The 16483-nt window shown below is 43.5% G+C and overlaps 1 protein-coding gene across 3 annotated transcripts in view; it reads right to left on the bottom strand.

The window, feature by feature from the left end:
• pde8b (phosphodiesterase 8B) overlaps positions 1 to 16483 on the bottom strand; it is a 93947-nt gene that overhangs the window by 47356 nt on the left and 30108 nt on the right. For all 3 annotated transcript variants that reach the window (XM_046317606.1, XM_046317605.1, XM_046317607.1), the window contains exons 3-7: positions 8034 to 8224; positions 5647 to 5706; positions 3676 to 3733; positions 3145 to 3233; positions 2744 to 2822 (exon numbers count right to left, since the gene is read on the bottom strand). In XM_046317606.1, the coding sequence (XP_046173562.1) occupies positions 2744 to 2822; positions 3145 to 3233; positions 3676 to 3733; positions 5647 to 5706; positions 8034 to 8224 (477 nt within the window). The remainder of the gene's footprint in view (positions 1 to 2743; positions 2823 to 3144; positions 3234 to 3675; positions 3734 to 5646; positions 5707 to 8033; positions 8225 to 16483) is intronic.

The following is a 16483-nucleotide window of genomic DNA, read 5'->3' as shown; positions in this document are numbered from 1 at the left end:
GGTTTCTGGGATAATGGTGTTGATGTGAGCCATTACCAGCCTTTCAAAGCACTTCATGGCTACAGACGTGAGTGCTACGGGTCTGTAGTGATTTAGGCATGTTGCCTTTGTGTTCTTGGGCACAGGGACTATGGTGGTCTGCTTGAAGCATGTTGGTATTACAGACTCAATCAGGGACATGTTGAAAATGTCAGTCAAGACATCTGCCAGTTGGTCAGCACATGCCCGGAGCACACGTCCTGGTAATCCGTCTGGCCCTGCAGCCTTGTGTATGTTGACCTGTTTAAACATCTTACTCACGTCGGCTATGGAGAGCGTGATCACACAGTCATCTGGAACAGCTGATGCTCTCATGCATGCCTCAGTGTTGCTTGCCTCGAAGCGAGCATAGAAGTGATTTAGCTCGTCTGGTAGACTCGTGTCACTGGGCAGCTTGCGGCTGTGCTTCCCTTTGTAGTCTGTAATAGTTTGTAAGCCCTGCCACATCTGACGAGCATCGGTGCCGGTGTAGTATGATTCAATCTTAGTCCTGTATTGACGCTTTGCCTGTTATATGGTTCGTCGCAGGACATAGCAGGATTTCTTGTAAGCTTCCGGGTTAGAGTCCCGCACCCTGAAAGCGGCAGCTCTACCCTTTAGCTCAGTGTGAATGTTGCCTGTAATCCATGGCTTCTGGTTGGGGTATGTACGTACAGTCACTGTGGGGGACTATGTCCTCAATGCACTTATTGATAAAACCAGTGACTGATGTGGTGTACTCCTCAATGTCATCAGAAGAATCCCGGAACATGTTCCAGTCTGTGACAGCAAAACAGTCCTGTAGTTTAGAATCTGCTTCATCTAACCATTTTTTATAGACCGAGTCACTGGTGCTTCCTGCTTTAATGTTTGCTTGTAAGCAGGAATCGGGAGGATAGAGTTGTGGTCGAATTTACCAAATGGAGGGCGAGGGAGAGCTTTGTACGCGTATAATTTTTTTCCCTCTGGTTGCACATTTAACATGTTGATAGAGATTTGGTAGAACTGATTTAAGTTTCCCTGCATTAAAGTCTCCGGCCACTAGGAGCGCCGCCTCTAGGTGAGTGGTTTCCTGTTTGCTTATTTCCTTATACAGCTGACTGAGTGCGGTCTTAGTGCCAGCATCTGTCTGTGGTGGTAAATAAACAGCCACAAAAAGTATAGCTGAGAACTCTCTAGGCATGTAGTGTGGCCTGCAATTTATCACAATATACTCTACTTTAGGCGAGCAAAATCTAGAGACTTCCTTAGATTTCGTGCACCAGCTGTTGTTCATAAATATGCACAGACCGCCCTTCCTTGTCCCGGAGTGTGCTGTTCTATCTTGCCGGTGAAGCGTGTATCCTGCCTATGTCGTCATTCAGCCACGATTCCGTGAAACATAGGATATTACAGTTTTTGATGTCCCGTTGGTTGGATATTCGTGATCTTACCTCGTCTAGTTTATTGTCCAATGATTGCACGTCGGCGAGTAACATCGACGGTAACGGCAGCTTTCCTACTCGCCTTCTGCGGGTCCGGACGAGGCATCCGGCTCTACTTCCTCTGCGTCGCTTCCTTATGCGAATAATTGGGATGTCTGCCCTGCGGGGTGTTTGGAGAATATCGTGTGAGTCCTGCTTGTTGTTGTTGTTGTTGTTGTTGAAAAAAAGTCTTTGTCTAATCCAAGGTGAGTGATCGCTGTCCTGATATCCAGAAGCTCTTTGTCTAATCCGAGGTGAGTGATCGCTGTCCTGACATCCAGAAGCTCTTTGTCTAATCCGAGGTGAGTGATCGCTGTCCTGATATCCAGAAGCTCTTTGTCTAATCCGAGGTGAGTGATCGCTGTCCTGATATCCAGAAGCTCTTTATCTAATCCGAGGTGAGTGATCGCTGTCCTGATATCCAGAAGCTCTTTGTCTAATCCGAGGTGATTGATCGCTGTCCTGATATCCAGAAGCTCTTTGTCTAATCTGAGGTGAGTGATCGCTGTCCTTATTTCCAGAAGCTCTTTTCTGCCGTAAAATATGGTTGCAGTAACATTATGTACAAAATAATTTACAAATATCGCAAAAAAACCCACATAATAACACAATTGGTTAGGAGACTGTAAAACGGCGGCCATCTCCTCCGGCGCCATTTTTTCCCAACTTCCAAAGTTCCAAAATGGCTTAAGGATGACAAAGTCAATGTGTTGGAGTGGCCATCACAAAGTCCTGACCTCAATCCTATAGAAACTTTGTGGGCAGAACTGAAAAAATGTGTGTGAGCCAGGAGGCCGACAAACCTGACTCAGTTACACCAGTTCTGTCAGGAGGAATGGGACAAAATTCACCCAATTTATTGTGGGACGCTTGTGGAAGGCTACCTGAAACGTTTGACTCAAGTTAAACACTTTAAAGGCAATCCTACTAAATACTAATTGAGTGTATGTAAACTTCTGACCCACTGGGAATGTGATGAAATAAATAAAAGCTGAAATAAATCATTCTCTCTATTATTCTGACATTTCACATTCTTAAAATAAAGTGGTGATCCTAACTGACCTAAGACAGGGAATTTTTACTAGGATTAAATGTCAGGAATTGTGAAAGACTGAGTTTAAATGTACATGGCTAAAGTGCATGTAAACGTCCAACTTCAAATGTAAATATGAGATGACCAGTGCATGGGCCCCCAGAGCTTGTGGGCCCCCTCCGTGGATGGGCTGCAGGGTTTTCGCTACGCCAATGGTGTGTGTGTATACCTGTATCACATGGTCTTCACTGGTGATCTCCACAGCCTCCTGACAGTGGTCCAGAGCAGTGAAGACTGAGTTACAAGCCCTGAGGGAGAGAAGAGAGAGTGATCTGTTTAGTCATACATAGTGCGTGTGTGTGTGTGTGTGTGTGTGTGTGTGTGTGTGTGTGTGTGTGTGTGTGTGTGTGTGTGTGTGTGTGTGTGTGTGTGTGTGTGTGTGTGTGTGTGTGTGTGTGTGTGTGTGTGTGTGTGTGTGTGTGTGTGTGTGCAGAAAAGGTGTTAATGTACAGCACCAGCACATGTTTGTAATGACATTTCCATTTCCATTTCCAAAATGTGTATCAATACAGTTGAGTTGAATACAAATGAAGTTAATTTAATTTCAATTCAGTGTGTGGCCCAATGTACCTGAGTTTGAACTGGCAGCGCACCTCTCCATGTTCAATCTGGAGCAACTCATTATAGCAGGCAGAGACACTACTATTCTCCACATACCTCTGACAGAGAGAGAGAGAGAGAGAGAGAGAGAGAGAGAGAGAGAGAGAGAGAGAGAGAGAGAGAGAGAGAGAGAGAGAGGGAGAGAGACATGAAGTGAAATATGACCAACATGGTCAGCTATGAGCCTGGAGGTAGGACATGTGACGAGAGCTGTGACCTGCTGATATGTTAAATAGCCTGCTCACATACAATAAAGTACAGAACAGTTGGTAAACACTGAGATGTGTGTATAAGATGAGCTAACTGACTGCCTGACTGACTGGCTGACTGACTGACTCAGCAGATGGATGATAGGATAGCATGACTGTTTTGAGTTGTCTGGCTCAGTACACTTTACAGAGTCCCAGAGGAGACGGTGGGGGCAGATGTCATGCCATATAAAGTCCTATCCCCTCTTCCCCCTATAGTACATGGAGAACATAGAAGGAGAAGAGTGCATACTCTGCTGAGTCCAGCGCAGAGGAGAGGAAGAACAGACTGCTCCTCCTGACCTGAAGGCCTATAGAGTAGAGAGAACAACATAGGCAGAACACACACTATGACATTATCATCATCAGCTCACACAAGATATACAGTGCCTTCAGAAAGTATTCATACCCCTTGACTTATTCCACATTTTGTTGTGTTACAGCCTGAATTCAAAACGGAATAAATATATTTGGTTTCTCACCCATCTACACACAATACCCCATATTTACATAGTAAAAACATGTTTTTAGAAATTGTTGCACATTTATTGAAAATGAAATACATAAATATCTCATTTACATAAGTATTCACACCCCTAAGTCAATACTTTGTAGATTCCCCTTTGGAGAAGATTACAGCTGTGTGGCCATTATTCTTTTAAAATTCATTGCTCGACAGCCATTTTCAAGTCTTGCCATAGATTTTCAAGCCAATTTAAGTCAAAACTGTAACTAGGCTACTAAGAAACATTCAATGTTGTTTTGGTAAGCAACTCCAGTGTAGATTTGGACTTGTGTTTTAGGCTATTGCCCTGCTGAGAGGTGAATGCCTCTCCCAGTATCTGTTGGAAAGCAAACTGAACCAGGTTTTCGTCTAGCATTTTGCCTGTGCTTGTAGCTGTATTCTGTTTATTTTTATCCTAAAAAACTCCCTAGTCCTTGCCAATGACAAGCATACCCATAACATAATGCAGCCACCAACATGCTTGAAAATATGTGTTGTGTTGGATTTGCCCCAAACATAACGCTTTGTATTTCAGGAAAAAAGTTAATTTCTTTGACACAGTTTTTGCAGTATTACTTAAGTGCCTTGTTGCATGTTTTGGAATATGTGTATTCTTTTGGGGCTTCCTTCTTTTCACTCTAGGCAGTCAGGTTAGTATTGTGGAGCAATGTTGTTGATCCATCCTCAGCCTTCTCATTACAGAGCCATTAAACTCTGAAACTGTTTTAAAATCACCATGAGCCTCAAGGTGAAATCCCTAAGCTGTTTCCTTCCTCTCCGATAACCGAGTTAGGAAGGATGCCTGTATCTTTGTAGTGATTGGGTGTATTGATACACCATCCAAAGTGAAATTAAGAACTTCACCATGCTCAAAGGGCTATTCAGCCCGGGTTTGTTTTACATATCTACCAATTGTTGCCCCTCATTGCGAAGCATTGGTCTTTGTGGCTGAATCTGTGCTTCACTCCTCAATTGAGAGACCTTACAGATAATTGTAGGTTTGTTGCCCCCCTGTGGGATACAGAGATGAGGTAGTTGTTAAAATATCCTGTTAACCACTGTTATTGAACATGCAATGAGTCCATGCAACTTATTATGCAATTTGCTAAGCACATTTTTACTTCTGAACTTATTTAGGCTTGTCATAACAAAGGGGTTGAATACTTATTGACTCAAGATATTTCAGCTGTTCATTTTGTATTCATTAAAAAAAAATGCTATAAACAAAACTCCACTTTGACATTTACATTTCAGTCATTTAGCAGACACACTTATCCAGAGCGACTTACAGGAGCAATTAGGGTTGAGTGCCTTGCTCAAGGGCTCATCGGCAGATTTTTCACCTAGTCAGCTCGGGGATTCAAACTTAATCACTAGGCTACAATATGTGGTATTGTGTGTCGATCAGTGAAACAAAATCTAAATGTTTTAAATACAGGCTGGAACACAACAAAATGTGGAAAAAGTCAAGGGGTGTGAATAGTTCACTAAACACTGTATCATTATAGAATACACATACATGTACTGCATGTCATTATCACCATCAACGTGTATCATTATAGAATACACATACATGTACTGCATGCACCATCAACGTGAAAACATTATATTTGGTGTGTGTGTGAATATGTATGTAACTTCAGTTGTGAGAAAAATAATCCTCTTGAATGGCAATAAACGCCATCAATCAATTACGATTTGATAGACGTGTATACTTACGTCTGTGGCACAACGGCCAGAATGACTGTGTGTTCTGAGCGCTTTGTGGCACGAATCAACCTGGATCAACAACACAAGAGATTGATCATCTAAGAGACGGATAAAACAGAAGCGCTCAGAATCCCGCAGATTCAGTCAAGAAAAATATATATTTTCACAACCACAAAATGTTCAAATATATGTTTTGGACGACCTACGAAGACTTGAAGTGCTTTTGTGCTTTACCTTAAACAAATTCCCTCGCTAACTCACGAGGCAGGTTTGAGAGCAATAAGTGTGATTGAGTTGATCGCTTCATTTGACAGACACACAACACGAGAGGAGGCTTTAGAATGATTGCCAGTATAAACATCTGGGCAGTGGAGGAGTGATGTCATTGGCATATGAGAGAACATTTCTCTACTTTTCACAGGCTCACCATGGACACAATGTACTGGAGGGAGGAAGGGAGGCAGGGAGAGGGAAGGAGTTTGAGAGAAGGAGAGAGAGGGAAGGGTGGAGAGAGGAGAGAGATAAGGAGAAAGAGGGAAGGAGAGAGAGAGAAGGAGAGAGAGTGGGAGGAAAGGATAAATGTGAGTGATGGCAAGAGAGAGAGAGAGAGAGAGAGAGAGAGAGAGAGAGAGAGAGAGAGAGAGAGAGAGAGAGAGACACAGAGAGAGAGAGAGTGAGAGACAGAGAGAGAGAGAGAGAGAGAGAGAGAGAGAGAGAGAGAGAGAGAGAGAGAGAGAGAGAGAGAGAGAGAGAGAGAGAGAGAGAGAGAGAGAGAGAAAGAGAGAGAGAGAGGAAGAAAGGAAGAAAAATACTTGTGATAGGTCTTTATTGAGAAGAGAGAAAGCCCCTCTCTCTGCTTCTGTGAAAATATTACCATGCGTGACTAATAACTCTAATCACTAGATACTGTATAAAGAAGCATATGATGGTCTGACCACATGATAAATACTGGGTGGGATTATTAGGACAGTTTGAGTTTTTAGTGTATCTACACTGAACAAAAATATAAACACAACATGTTTCATGAGCTGCAAAAAAAATGATCGCAGACATTTTCCATATGCACAAAAATCTTATTTCTCTCATATTTTGTGCACAAATTAGTTTATATCCCTGTTTTCCTTTGCCACGATAATCCATCTACCTGACAGGTGTGGCATATGAAGAAGCTGATTAATCAGCATAATCATTACACAGGTGCACCTTGTGCGGGGGACAATAAAAGGCCACTCTAAAATGTACAGTTTTGTCACACAACACAATGACACAGACGTCTCAAGTTTTGAGGGAGCATGCAAATGGCATGCTGACTGCAGGAATGTCCACTAGAACTGTTGCCAGAGACTTGAATGTTAGATGATTATTGAACTATTCCAACCGGCCTAACAACCGGCCTAACAACCGGCCTAACAACCACAGACTACGTATATAGCGAAGTGCGGGCGAGCGGTTTGCTGATGTTAATGTTGTGAACAGAGTGCCCCATGGTGCGGTGTTAATTGTATGGGCAGGCATAAGCTACGGACAATGAACACAATTGCATTTTATCGATAGGCAAATTGAACGTTCAGAGACATCTTGACGAGATCCTGAGGCCCATTGTCCTGCCATTAATCCGCCGCCGCCACCTCACGTTTCAGCATGATAATGTACGGCACCATGTCGCAAGGATCTGTGCACAAGCTGAAAATGTCCCACTTCTTCCATGGCCTGTGTACTCACCCGACATGTCACCCATTAAGCATGTTTGGGATGCTCTGGATCGACGTGTACGACAGTGTGTTCCAGTTCCCGGAACTTTGATTTGGTTCATCAGTGTCACCCAGATATCATATTGGAAATTGCAAACATTTCTCTCCACCCCATGGCAAAATGCAAAATGTGGAGAATTGCATGAAATTAGTTTTAAAACTGTAAAATCTTCTCTCTGCTCCATGGCAAAATGTGTACAATTGCAGTGTACAACGTGCTTTAAAACTGCATAATGTTCTCTACACCCCATGGCAAAATGTGTGGGATTGCACAAAAGTAACTTTTTTAAATTGATTTTTTATCTCCACTGTCAAGATGGTGGCCACTAAATTTTGTGGCCCCCAGCTCCATCAAAGTTGCCCATTACACTCACTCACTCACTCACTCACTCACTCACTCACTCACTCACTCACTCACTCACTCACTCACTCACTCACTCACTCACTCACTCACTCACTCACTCACTCACTCACTCACTCACTCACTCAGACAGACAGACAGACAGACAGACAGACAGACAGACAGACAGACAGACAGACAGACAGACAGACAGACAGACAGACAGACAGACAGACAGACAGACAGACAGACAGACAGACAGACAGACAGACAGACAGACAGACAGACAGACAGTTTGAGTTTACCGACAGACTGCTTCTGCCTCAAAGTATCGTGAGTGGCGTCCATCGATGACTACAATCTCGTGGCTCTTGTCCAGAAAACACTCGATGGCGGACTCAGGCGTTCGGGCGATGTTACACCTGAAACCCGCCCGGTCACACGCCCACCAGAAAGCATCGCTTTGACCATCCTCCTTCGCAAACACCAGCAGGACCTGGGACAGAGAGAGAGAGAGAGAGAGAGAGAGAGAGAGAGAGAGAGAGAGAGAGAGAGAGAGAGAGAGAGAGAGAGAGAGAGAGAGCAGATGGTCTGAAATACCTCTTACCTGACAGAGGCAGCTTACTGCCAAAACATTGGTTACTTTAATAAATAATTTGTTAATAAATCATTTGTTTGCTTGTCGGAGCAATGGTGTGTGGTTATAATCTTTCTGAAGTTGTTTTATACAAACATGAAGCTAGGACCGGTAGACTAATAAGTGCTGATATACAGCACAGTATCACAAAAAATAGTAAAACATACATCACTTAAAGGTGCAATATGCATAAATCGCATTTCCTGGTTGCTAAAATTCAAATAGTTTGCCTAATTTCAGTTAATGTGACAAAACAAGCAATGTATATTGTACTGTAGATAATCAATGCACCATAAAAACTGCTGTGAAATATCTTTCCTATAATCAAAAATATTGAATTTTCAGCTGTTTGAAGCTGGAACGTAAAAGATGCAAAAACGAAACAGAAGAACGGGAAGCATAGAAATAGCTCACATAGAACAGATCTACCGCTTCCTAGACTTGATTTTAATGTGAACGACAGATCTGCAACTCACATTTCTATGTGAAATTGGTCGGGTCGCCCAAAACGTTACATATTGCAGCATTAACCGTTCAAACACACAACTTCACACCACTTTCCCAGGCATCTTCTGGGATGAAAGCCTGCTATTGTTCCTTAATCTATACAGAACAAAAATATAAATGCAGCATGTAAAATGTTTGTTCCATGTTTCATGAGCTGAAATAAAAGATCCCAGAAATGTTTCATATACACAAAAAACGCTCATTTCTCTCAAATGTTGTGCACAAATTTGTTTACATCCCTGTTAATGAGCATTTCTCCTCTGCAAAGGTAATCCATCCACCTGACAGGTGTGGCATATCAAGAAGCTGATTAAACAGCATGATAATTACAGAGGTGCACCTTGTGCAGGGGACAATAAAGGGCCACTCTAAAATGTGCAGTTTTGTTACATAACACAATGCCACAGATGTCTAAATTTTTGAGGGTGCGTGCAATTGGCATGCTAAATGCAGGAATGTCTACCAGAGCTGTTACCAGATAATTTAATGTTCATTTTTCTACCATAAGCCGCATCCATCGTCATTTTAGAGAATTTGGCAGTATGATTAACCGTTCTCACAACCGCATGTACGTACCACGGGTAACCAAGCCAGCCGAGGAACTCCACATCCGGCTTCTCCACCTGCCGGATAGTCTGAGACTGGCCACCCGGACAGATGATGAAACTGAGGAGTATTTCGGTCTGTAATGAAGCCCTTTGTGGGGAAAAACTCATTCTGATTGGCTGGGCCTGGCTCCCAAGCGGGTGGACTCACAGTGCATTCGGAAAGTATTCCGACCCCTTGACAACTCACACATTTTGTTATGTTACAAAATGTGGAAAAAAGTTAAGGGGTCTGAATAGTTTACTTATGCACAGTGTGCCCTCCCAGGCCCACCTATGTCTGTGCCCCTGCCCATTCATGTGAAATCCATAGATTAGAGCCTAATGAATTGATTTAAATTGCCTGATTTCCTCATATTTACATTTACATTTAAGTCATTTAGCAGACGCTCTTATCCAGAGCGACTTACAAATCATATGAACTGTAATAGAAAAAATAGACAAATCTATATTTTATTTTGTGTTATTGACTGTACGTTTGTTTATGTGTTGTTGTTTTTTGTAGAACTGCTTTGCTTTATCTTGGCCAGGTCTCAGTTGTAAATGAGAACTTGTTCTCAACTGCACTACCTGGTTAAGTAAAGTTGAAATATTATATGTACACCGACCGGTTGTTCTTCATACTGTATGGTAACTTTACCAATACTTGACTCCTATAGTAGAGCAGTAAGAGACAAGAGGCAAGAATGGAGGGACTTGTGTACACGCACGCACACGCAGAACACACACACACACACACACACACACACACACACACACACACACACACACACACACACACACACACACACACACACACACACACACACACACACACACACACACACACACACACACACACACACACACACACACACACACACACACACACACACACACACACAACTAACACAGGGAGAAAGTAAGTAGGGATAGAGATTTATAAAGATTTCCTAATTACTAATTCACTTTTTAGATTTGTGTGGTAATTGCTAGATATTACTGCAATGTTGGTGCTAGGAACACAAGCATTTCGCTACGCCCGCACAAACCATCTGCTAAATATGTGTAGGCTGACCAATATAATTTGATTTGATTTGGATTTGATTGGAAGAGAAACAGACCGAGGGAGACCAAGAAGAGAGGAGAAGGGAGATGAGAGAGAACGAGCCGTCTCGCCAGTCATGCCGGACAGACTGGCAGGAGCATGAGGGAACGAAGGGAGCAGAGGATGGATGAGAAGAAGAGGAGAAAAGGGAAGGGGGGGAAAGGAGCTGGCATTGGTAGGAGGCTGTGAAAGGTCTACACCCTTTGATCCCGAGCTGGGCTGTGTAACCATGGAGCTGCCGTGTGAAATTCCACACACACACACACACACACACACACACACACACACACACACACACACACACACACACACACACACACACACACACACACACACACACACACACACACACACACACACACACACACACACACACACACACACACACACACACACCTCAGGCGACGCCGTCCCAAAATCCTACTATCTGCCGACCTGCCCTGCACCCGCACACGGGCCAGACAGTTCTGTGTGTGTTGCCGCTTGAGTGCGTGTACATACACATAATCAAATCAAATCACAGTTTATTTGTCACATTACTTACAAGCCCTTAACACACAACAGCTTCATGCCACGACTCCAACAAGTTTGCCGATGACGCAACAGTGTTAGGCCTGATCACCGACAATGACGAGACAGCCTATAGGGAGGAGGTCAGGACAAAAACCTCTCCCTCAACATGGAAAAGGAGCACGCTTAGTGGAGCAGGTTGAGAGCTTTAAGTTCCTTGGTGTCCACATCACCAACAAACTAACATGGTCCAAGCACACCAAGACAGTCGTGAAGAGGGCTCGACAAAACCTATTCCCCCTCAGGAGACTGAAAATATTTGGCATGGGTCCTCAGATCTTCTAAAGGTGCTACAGCTGCACCACCGAGAGCATCCTGACGGGTTGCATCACTGCCTGGTAAGGCAACTGCTCGGCGTCCGACTGCAAGGCACTACAGAGGGTAGTGCGTACGGCCCAGTACATCACTTGGGACCACCTTCCTGCCATCCAGGACCTCTATATCAGGCGGTGTCAGAGAAAGGCCCTAAAAATTGTCAAAGACTCCAGCCATCCTAGTCATAGACTGTGCTCTAGCCCCAAGGCTAGGTCCAAGAGGCTTCTAAACAGCTTCTACCACTCACGCCATAAGACTCCTGAACACCTAATCAAATGGCTACCCAGACTATTTGCATTGCCCCCCCTTCCCCCCTTTTATGATGCTGCTACTCTCTGTTATTATATATGCATAGTCACTTTAATAAATCTACCTACATGTACATATTACCTAACCGGTGCCCCCGCACATTGACTCTGTACAGTAACACCTTGTATATAGCCTCAAAATTGACTCTGTACCGGTACCCCCTGTATATAGCCTCCACATTGACCCTGTACCAGTACCCCCTGTATATAGCCTCCACATTGACTCTGTACCGGTACCCCCTGTATATAGCCTCCACATTGACTCTGTACCGGTACCCCCTGTATATAGCCTCCACATTGACTCTGTACCGGTACCCCCTGTATATAGCCTCCACATTGACTCTGTACCGGTACCCCCTGTATATAGCCTCCACATTGACTCTGTACCGGTACCCCCTGTATATAGCCTCCACATTGACTCTGTACCGGTACCCCCTGTATATAGCCTCCACATTGACTCTGTACCTCCACATTGACTCTGTACCCCCCCTGTATATAGCCTCCACATTGACTCTGTACCGGAACCATTGACTCTGTACCGTACCCCCTGTATATAGCCTCCACATTGACTCTGTACCGGTACCCCCTGTATATAGCCTCCACATTGACTCTGTACCGTACCCCCTGTATATAGCCTCCACATTGACTCTGTACCGGTACCCCCTGTATATAGCCTCCACATTGACTCTGTACCGGTACCCCCTGTATATAGCCTCCACATTGACTCTGTACCGGTACCCCCTGTATATAGCCTCCACATTGACTCTGTACCGGTACCCCCTGTATATAGCCTCGCTATTGTTATTTTAATGCGTCTCTTTAATTATTTCTAACATTTATTTATTATTATGTAGGTATTTTTCTTAAAACTGCATTGTTAAGGGCTTGTAAGTAAAGCATTTCACTGTAAGGTCTACACTGTTGGTTAAGGGCTTGTAAGTAAAGCATTTCACTGTAAGGTCTACACTGTTGGTTAAGGGCTTGTAAGTAAAGCATTTCACTGTAAGGTCTACACTGTTGGTTAAGGGCTTGTAAGTAAAGCATTTCACTGTAAGGTCTACACTGTTGGTTAAGGGCTTGTAAGTAAAGCATTTCACTGTAAGGTCTACACTGTTGGTTAAGGGCTTGTAAGTAAAGCATTTCACTGTAAGGTCTACACTGTTGGTTAAGGGCTTGTAAGTAAAGCATTTCACTGTAAGGTCTACACTGTTGGTTAAGGGCTTGTAAGTAAAGCATTTCACTGTAAGGTCTACACTGTTGTTTAAGGGCTTGTAAGTAAAGCATTTCACTGTAAGGTCTACACTGTTGGTTAAGGGCTTGTAAGTAAAGCATTTCACTGTAAGGTCTACACTGTTGGTTAAGGGCTTGTAAGTAAAGCATTTCACTGTAAGGTCTACACTGTTGGTTAAGGGCTTGTAAGTAAAGCATTTCACTGTAAGGTCTACACTGTTGGTTAAGGGCTTGTAAGTAAAGCATTTCACTGTAAGGTCTACACTGTTGGTTAAGGGCTTGTAAGTAAAGCATTTCACTGTAAGGTCTACAATGTTGGTTAAGGGCTTGTAAGTAAAGCATTTCACTGTAAGGTCTACATTGTTGGTTAAGGGCTTGTAAGTAAAGCATTTCACTGTAAGGTCTACAATGTTGGTTAAGGGCTTGTAAGTAAAGCATTTCACTGTAAGGTCTACACTGTTGGTTAAGGGCTTGTAAGTAAAGCATTTCACTGTAAGGTCTACACTGTTGGTTAAGGGCTTGTAAGTAAAGCATTTCACTGTAAGGTCTACACTGTTGGTTAAGGGCTTGTAAGTAAAGCATTTCACTGTAAGGTCTACACTGTTGGTTAAGGGCTTGTAAGTAAAGCATTTCACTGTAAGGTCTACACTGTTGGTTAAGGGCTTGTAAGTAAAGCATTTCACTGTAAGGTCTACACTGTTGGTTAAGGGCTTGTAAGTAAAGCATTTCACTGTAAGGTCTACACTGTTGGTTAAGGGCTTGTAAGTAAAGCATTTCACTGTAAGGTCTACACTGTTGGTTAAGGGCTTGTAAGTAAAGCATTTCACTGTAAGGTCTACACTGTTGGTTAAGGGCTTGTAAGTAAAGCATTTCACTGTAAGGTCTACAATGTTGGTTAAGGGCTTGTAAGTAAAGCATTTCACTGTAAGGTCTACATTGTTGGTTAAGGGCTTGTAAGTAAAGCATTTCACTGTAAGGTCTACACTGTTGGTTAAGGGCTTGTAAGTAAAGCATTTCACTGTAAGGTCTACACTGTTGGTTAAGGGCTTGTAAGTAAAGCATTTCACTGTAAGGTCTACACTGTTGGTTAAGGGCTTGTAAGTAAAGCATTTCACTGTAAGGTCTACACGTGTTGTATTCAGCATTTCACAGTAAGGTCTACACGTGTTGTATTCAGCATTTCACTGTAAGGTCTACACGTGTTGTATTCAGCATTTCACTGTAAGGTCTACACGTGTTGTATTCAGCATTTCACTGTAAGGTCTACACGTGTTGTATTCAGCATTTCACTGTAAGGTCTACACTGTTGGTTAAGGGCTTGTAAGTAAAGCATTTCACTGTAAGGTCTACATTGTTGGTTAAGGGCTTGTAAGTAAAGCATTTCACTGTAAGGTCTACACGTGTTGTATTCAGCATTTCACTGTAAGGTCTACCTACACCTGTTGTTTTCAGCATTTCACTGTAAGGTCTAGTACACCTGTTGTATTCAGCATTTCATTGTAAGGTCTACTACACCTGTTGTATTCAGCATTTCACTGTAAGGTCTACTACACCTGTTGTATTCAGCATTTCACTGTAAGGTCTACTACACCTGTTGTATTCAGCATTTCACTGTAAGGTCTACTACACCTGTTGTATTCAGCATTTCACTGTAAGGTCTACTACACCTGTTGTATTCAGCATTTCACTGTAAGGTCTACTACACCTGTTGTATTCAGCATTTCACTGTAAGGTCTACTACACCTGTACTCGGCGCAAATAACATTGGATTTGATTTAAGAAGTTTTAAGAAAAAAAAAAGTGTTAAGTAAAAAATAGATAAGTAAAACATAGAAAATAAAAGTAACAATGAATTAAACAGCAGCAGTAAAATAACAATAGCAAAGCTATATGCAGGGGGTAACGGTACAGAAGCAATGTGCGGGGGCACCGGTTAGCCGAGGTAATTGAGGTAATATGTACATGTAGGAAGAGTTAAAGTGACTGATCGTACCTCCTCCAAGTGGATGTCTTTCATCATTATCTTTATCATCCAAGTGCTAAATAGTTGAAGTGTGTTCGAACACACAATCACTTCATAGTGATTAACCCCAGTGGTTTCCCTAAGTGGTTTACACACTGTGTTGCCCTCAAGGCAGGACTGACATAGAGAAGGGCCTCTACCACTGACTGCTGTGCCATGCTGACTCAGCCAATCACAGTTCAGAGGTTAAAGCTAGAATCCTTTAAGCCTCCGTCTCTGCACACCCTTGACCAGGCAGACAGATAGGGGGACAAAGGTATGGAACAAACAAACACAGACAGACAGACAGACAGACAGACAGACAGACAGACAGACAGACAGACAGACAGACAGACAGACAGACAGACAGACAGACAGACAGACAGACAGACAGACAGACAGACAGACAGACAGACAGACAGACAGACAGACAGACAGACAGACAGACAGACAGACAGATAGTTTCTCAGAGCGATAGCGAGAGACATCTCGCAGACTGGCTTTACACCAAGTCTTGTCAGTGGGACTCCTCTTGGCGTAGAGCCAAGGAGTCCGGTGTGGAGGAGACATACTAGCAGTCATCAATCAGATGGATCATTCCTAATAAGCATGGTTTACTCCTCACACTCAGAACAACATGTAAATGCTTCCCCGTGTTTTGAAGTGGGGGCTACAGCATGTTTCTCCATATGGTTTCTTAAGTTAAGAGACCATCCTCAGTTCCCTGTCCAAAGTAAGAGCAGAGCACCCTGTACACTGTCTTCTGCAGCCTACAGTCAACAAAAGTTCACCCTCTGAGCGCTCTGGAAAAGAATCCCTCTGATTGAGGAGGAGTCCTGTGAAAGGGTGCAGAAACGAAGGAGCGGAGAGAAGTAGATTTGGAGCTACTGAGTCTTTCCAGGGCTCAGAGGGAACGATAAATGTCAGGAGGGAACTTTCAGCACGCAACTCTCTCCTCCGGAGAATTTGATCATTTCTTCTCTCTTTTCTCTCTCGTTCTCTCTGTTCAAGTGGGAGGGAGGTAAAGAGGGAATGGGGAGTTAGATCATGGTACAGTAGAATTTGTGTGTGCATGACTCCGTGTGCGTACGAGACTTGTGTGTGTGTGCGGATGTGTGTGTGTGTGTGTGTGTGTGTGTGTGTGCGGATGTGTGTGTGTGTGTGTGTGTGTGTGTGTGTGTGTGTGTGTGTGTGTGTGTGTGTGTGTGTGTGTGTGTGTGTGTGTGTGTGTGTGTGTGTGTGTGTGTGTGTGTGTGTGTGTGTGTGTGTGTGTGTGTGTGTGTGTGTGTGCGTGGATGTGTGTGTGTGTGTCTGGGTGCGCTCCACATCTTGAGAAGAGTAGTTATTTTAATGGAGCGTGTGTTGAGGGCTGTATGGGGAGGAGGGGTTGTAATAAAGTCTCTAGTCCTTCCACCTGGTTCAGCCAGACATTGCCAGACACTACCTCCAGCAGAGGCTTTCACACAGCCTGATAATGAAGAATGGAGGAGTTCT

This window comes from Oncorhynchus gorbuscha, linkage group LG20 (assembly GCF_021184085.1).
Source record: "Oncorhynchus gorbuscha isolate QuinsamMale2020 ecotype Even-year linkage group LG20, OgorEven_v1.0, whole genome shotgun sequence".
Classification (NCBI taxonomy): Eukaryota; Metazoa; Chordata; class Actinopteri; order Salmoniformes; family Salmonidae; genus Oncorhynchus; species Oncorhynchus gorbuscha.
This window is presented reverse-complemented; position numbering and strand designations above follow the sequence as displayed.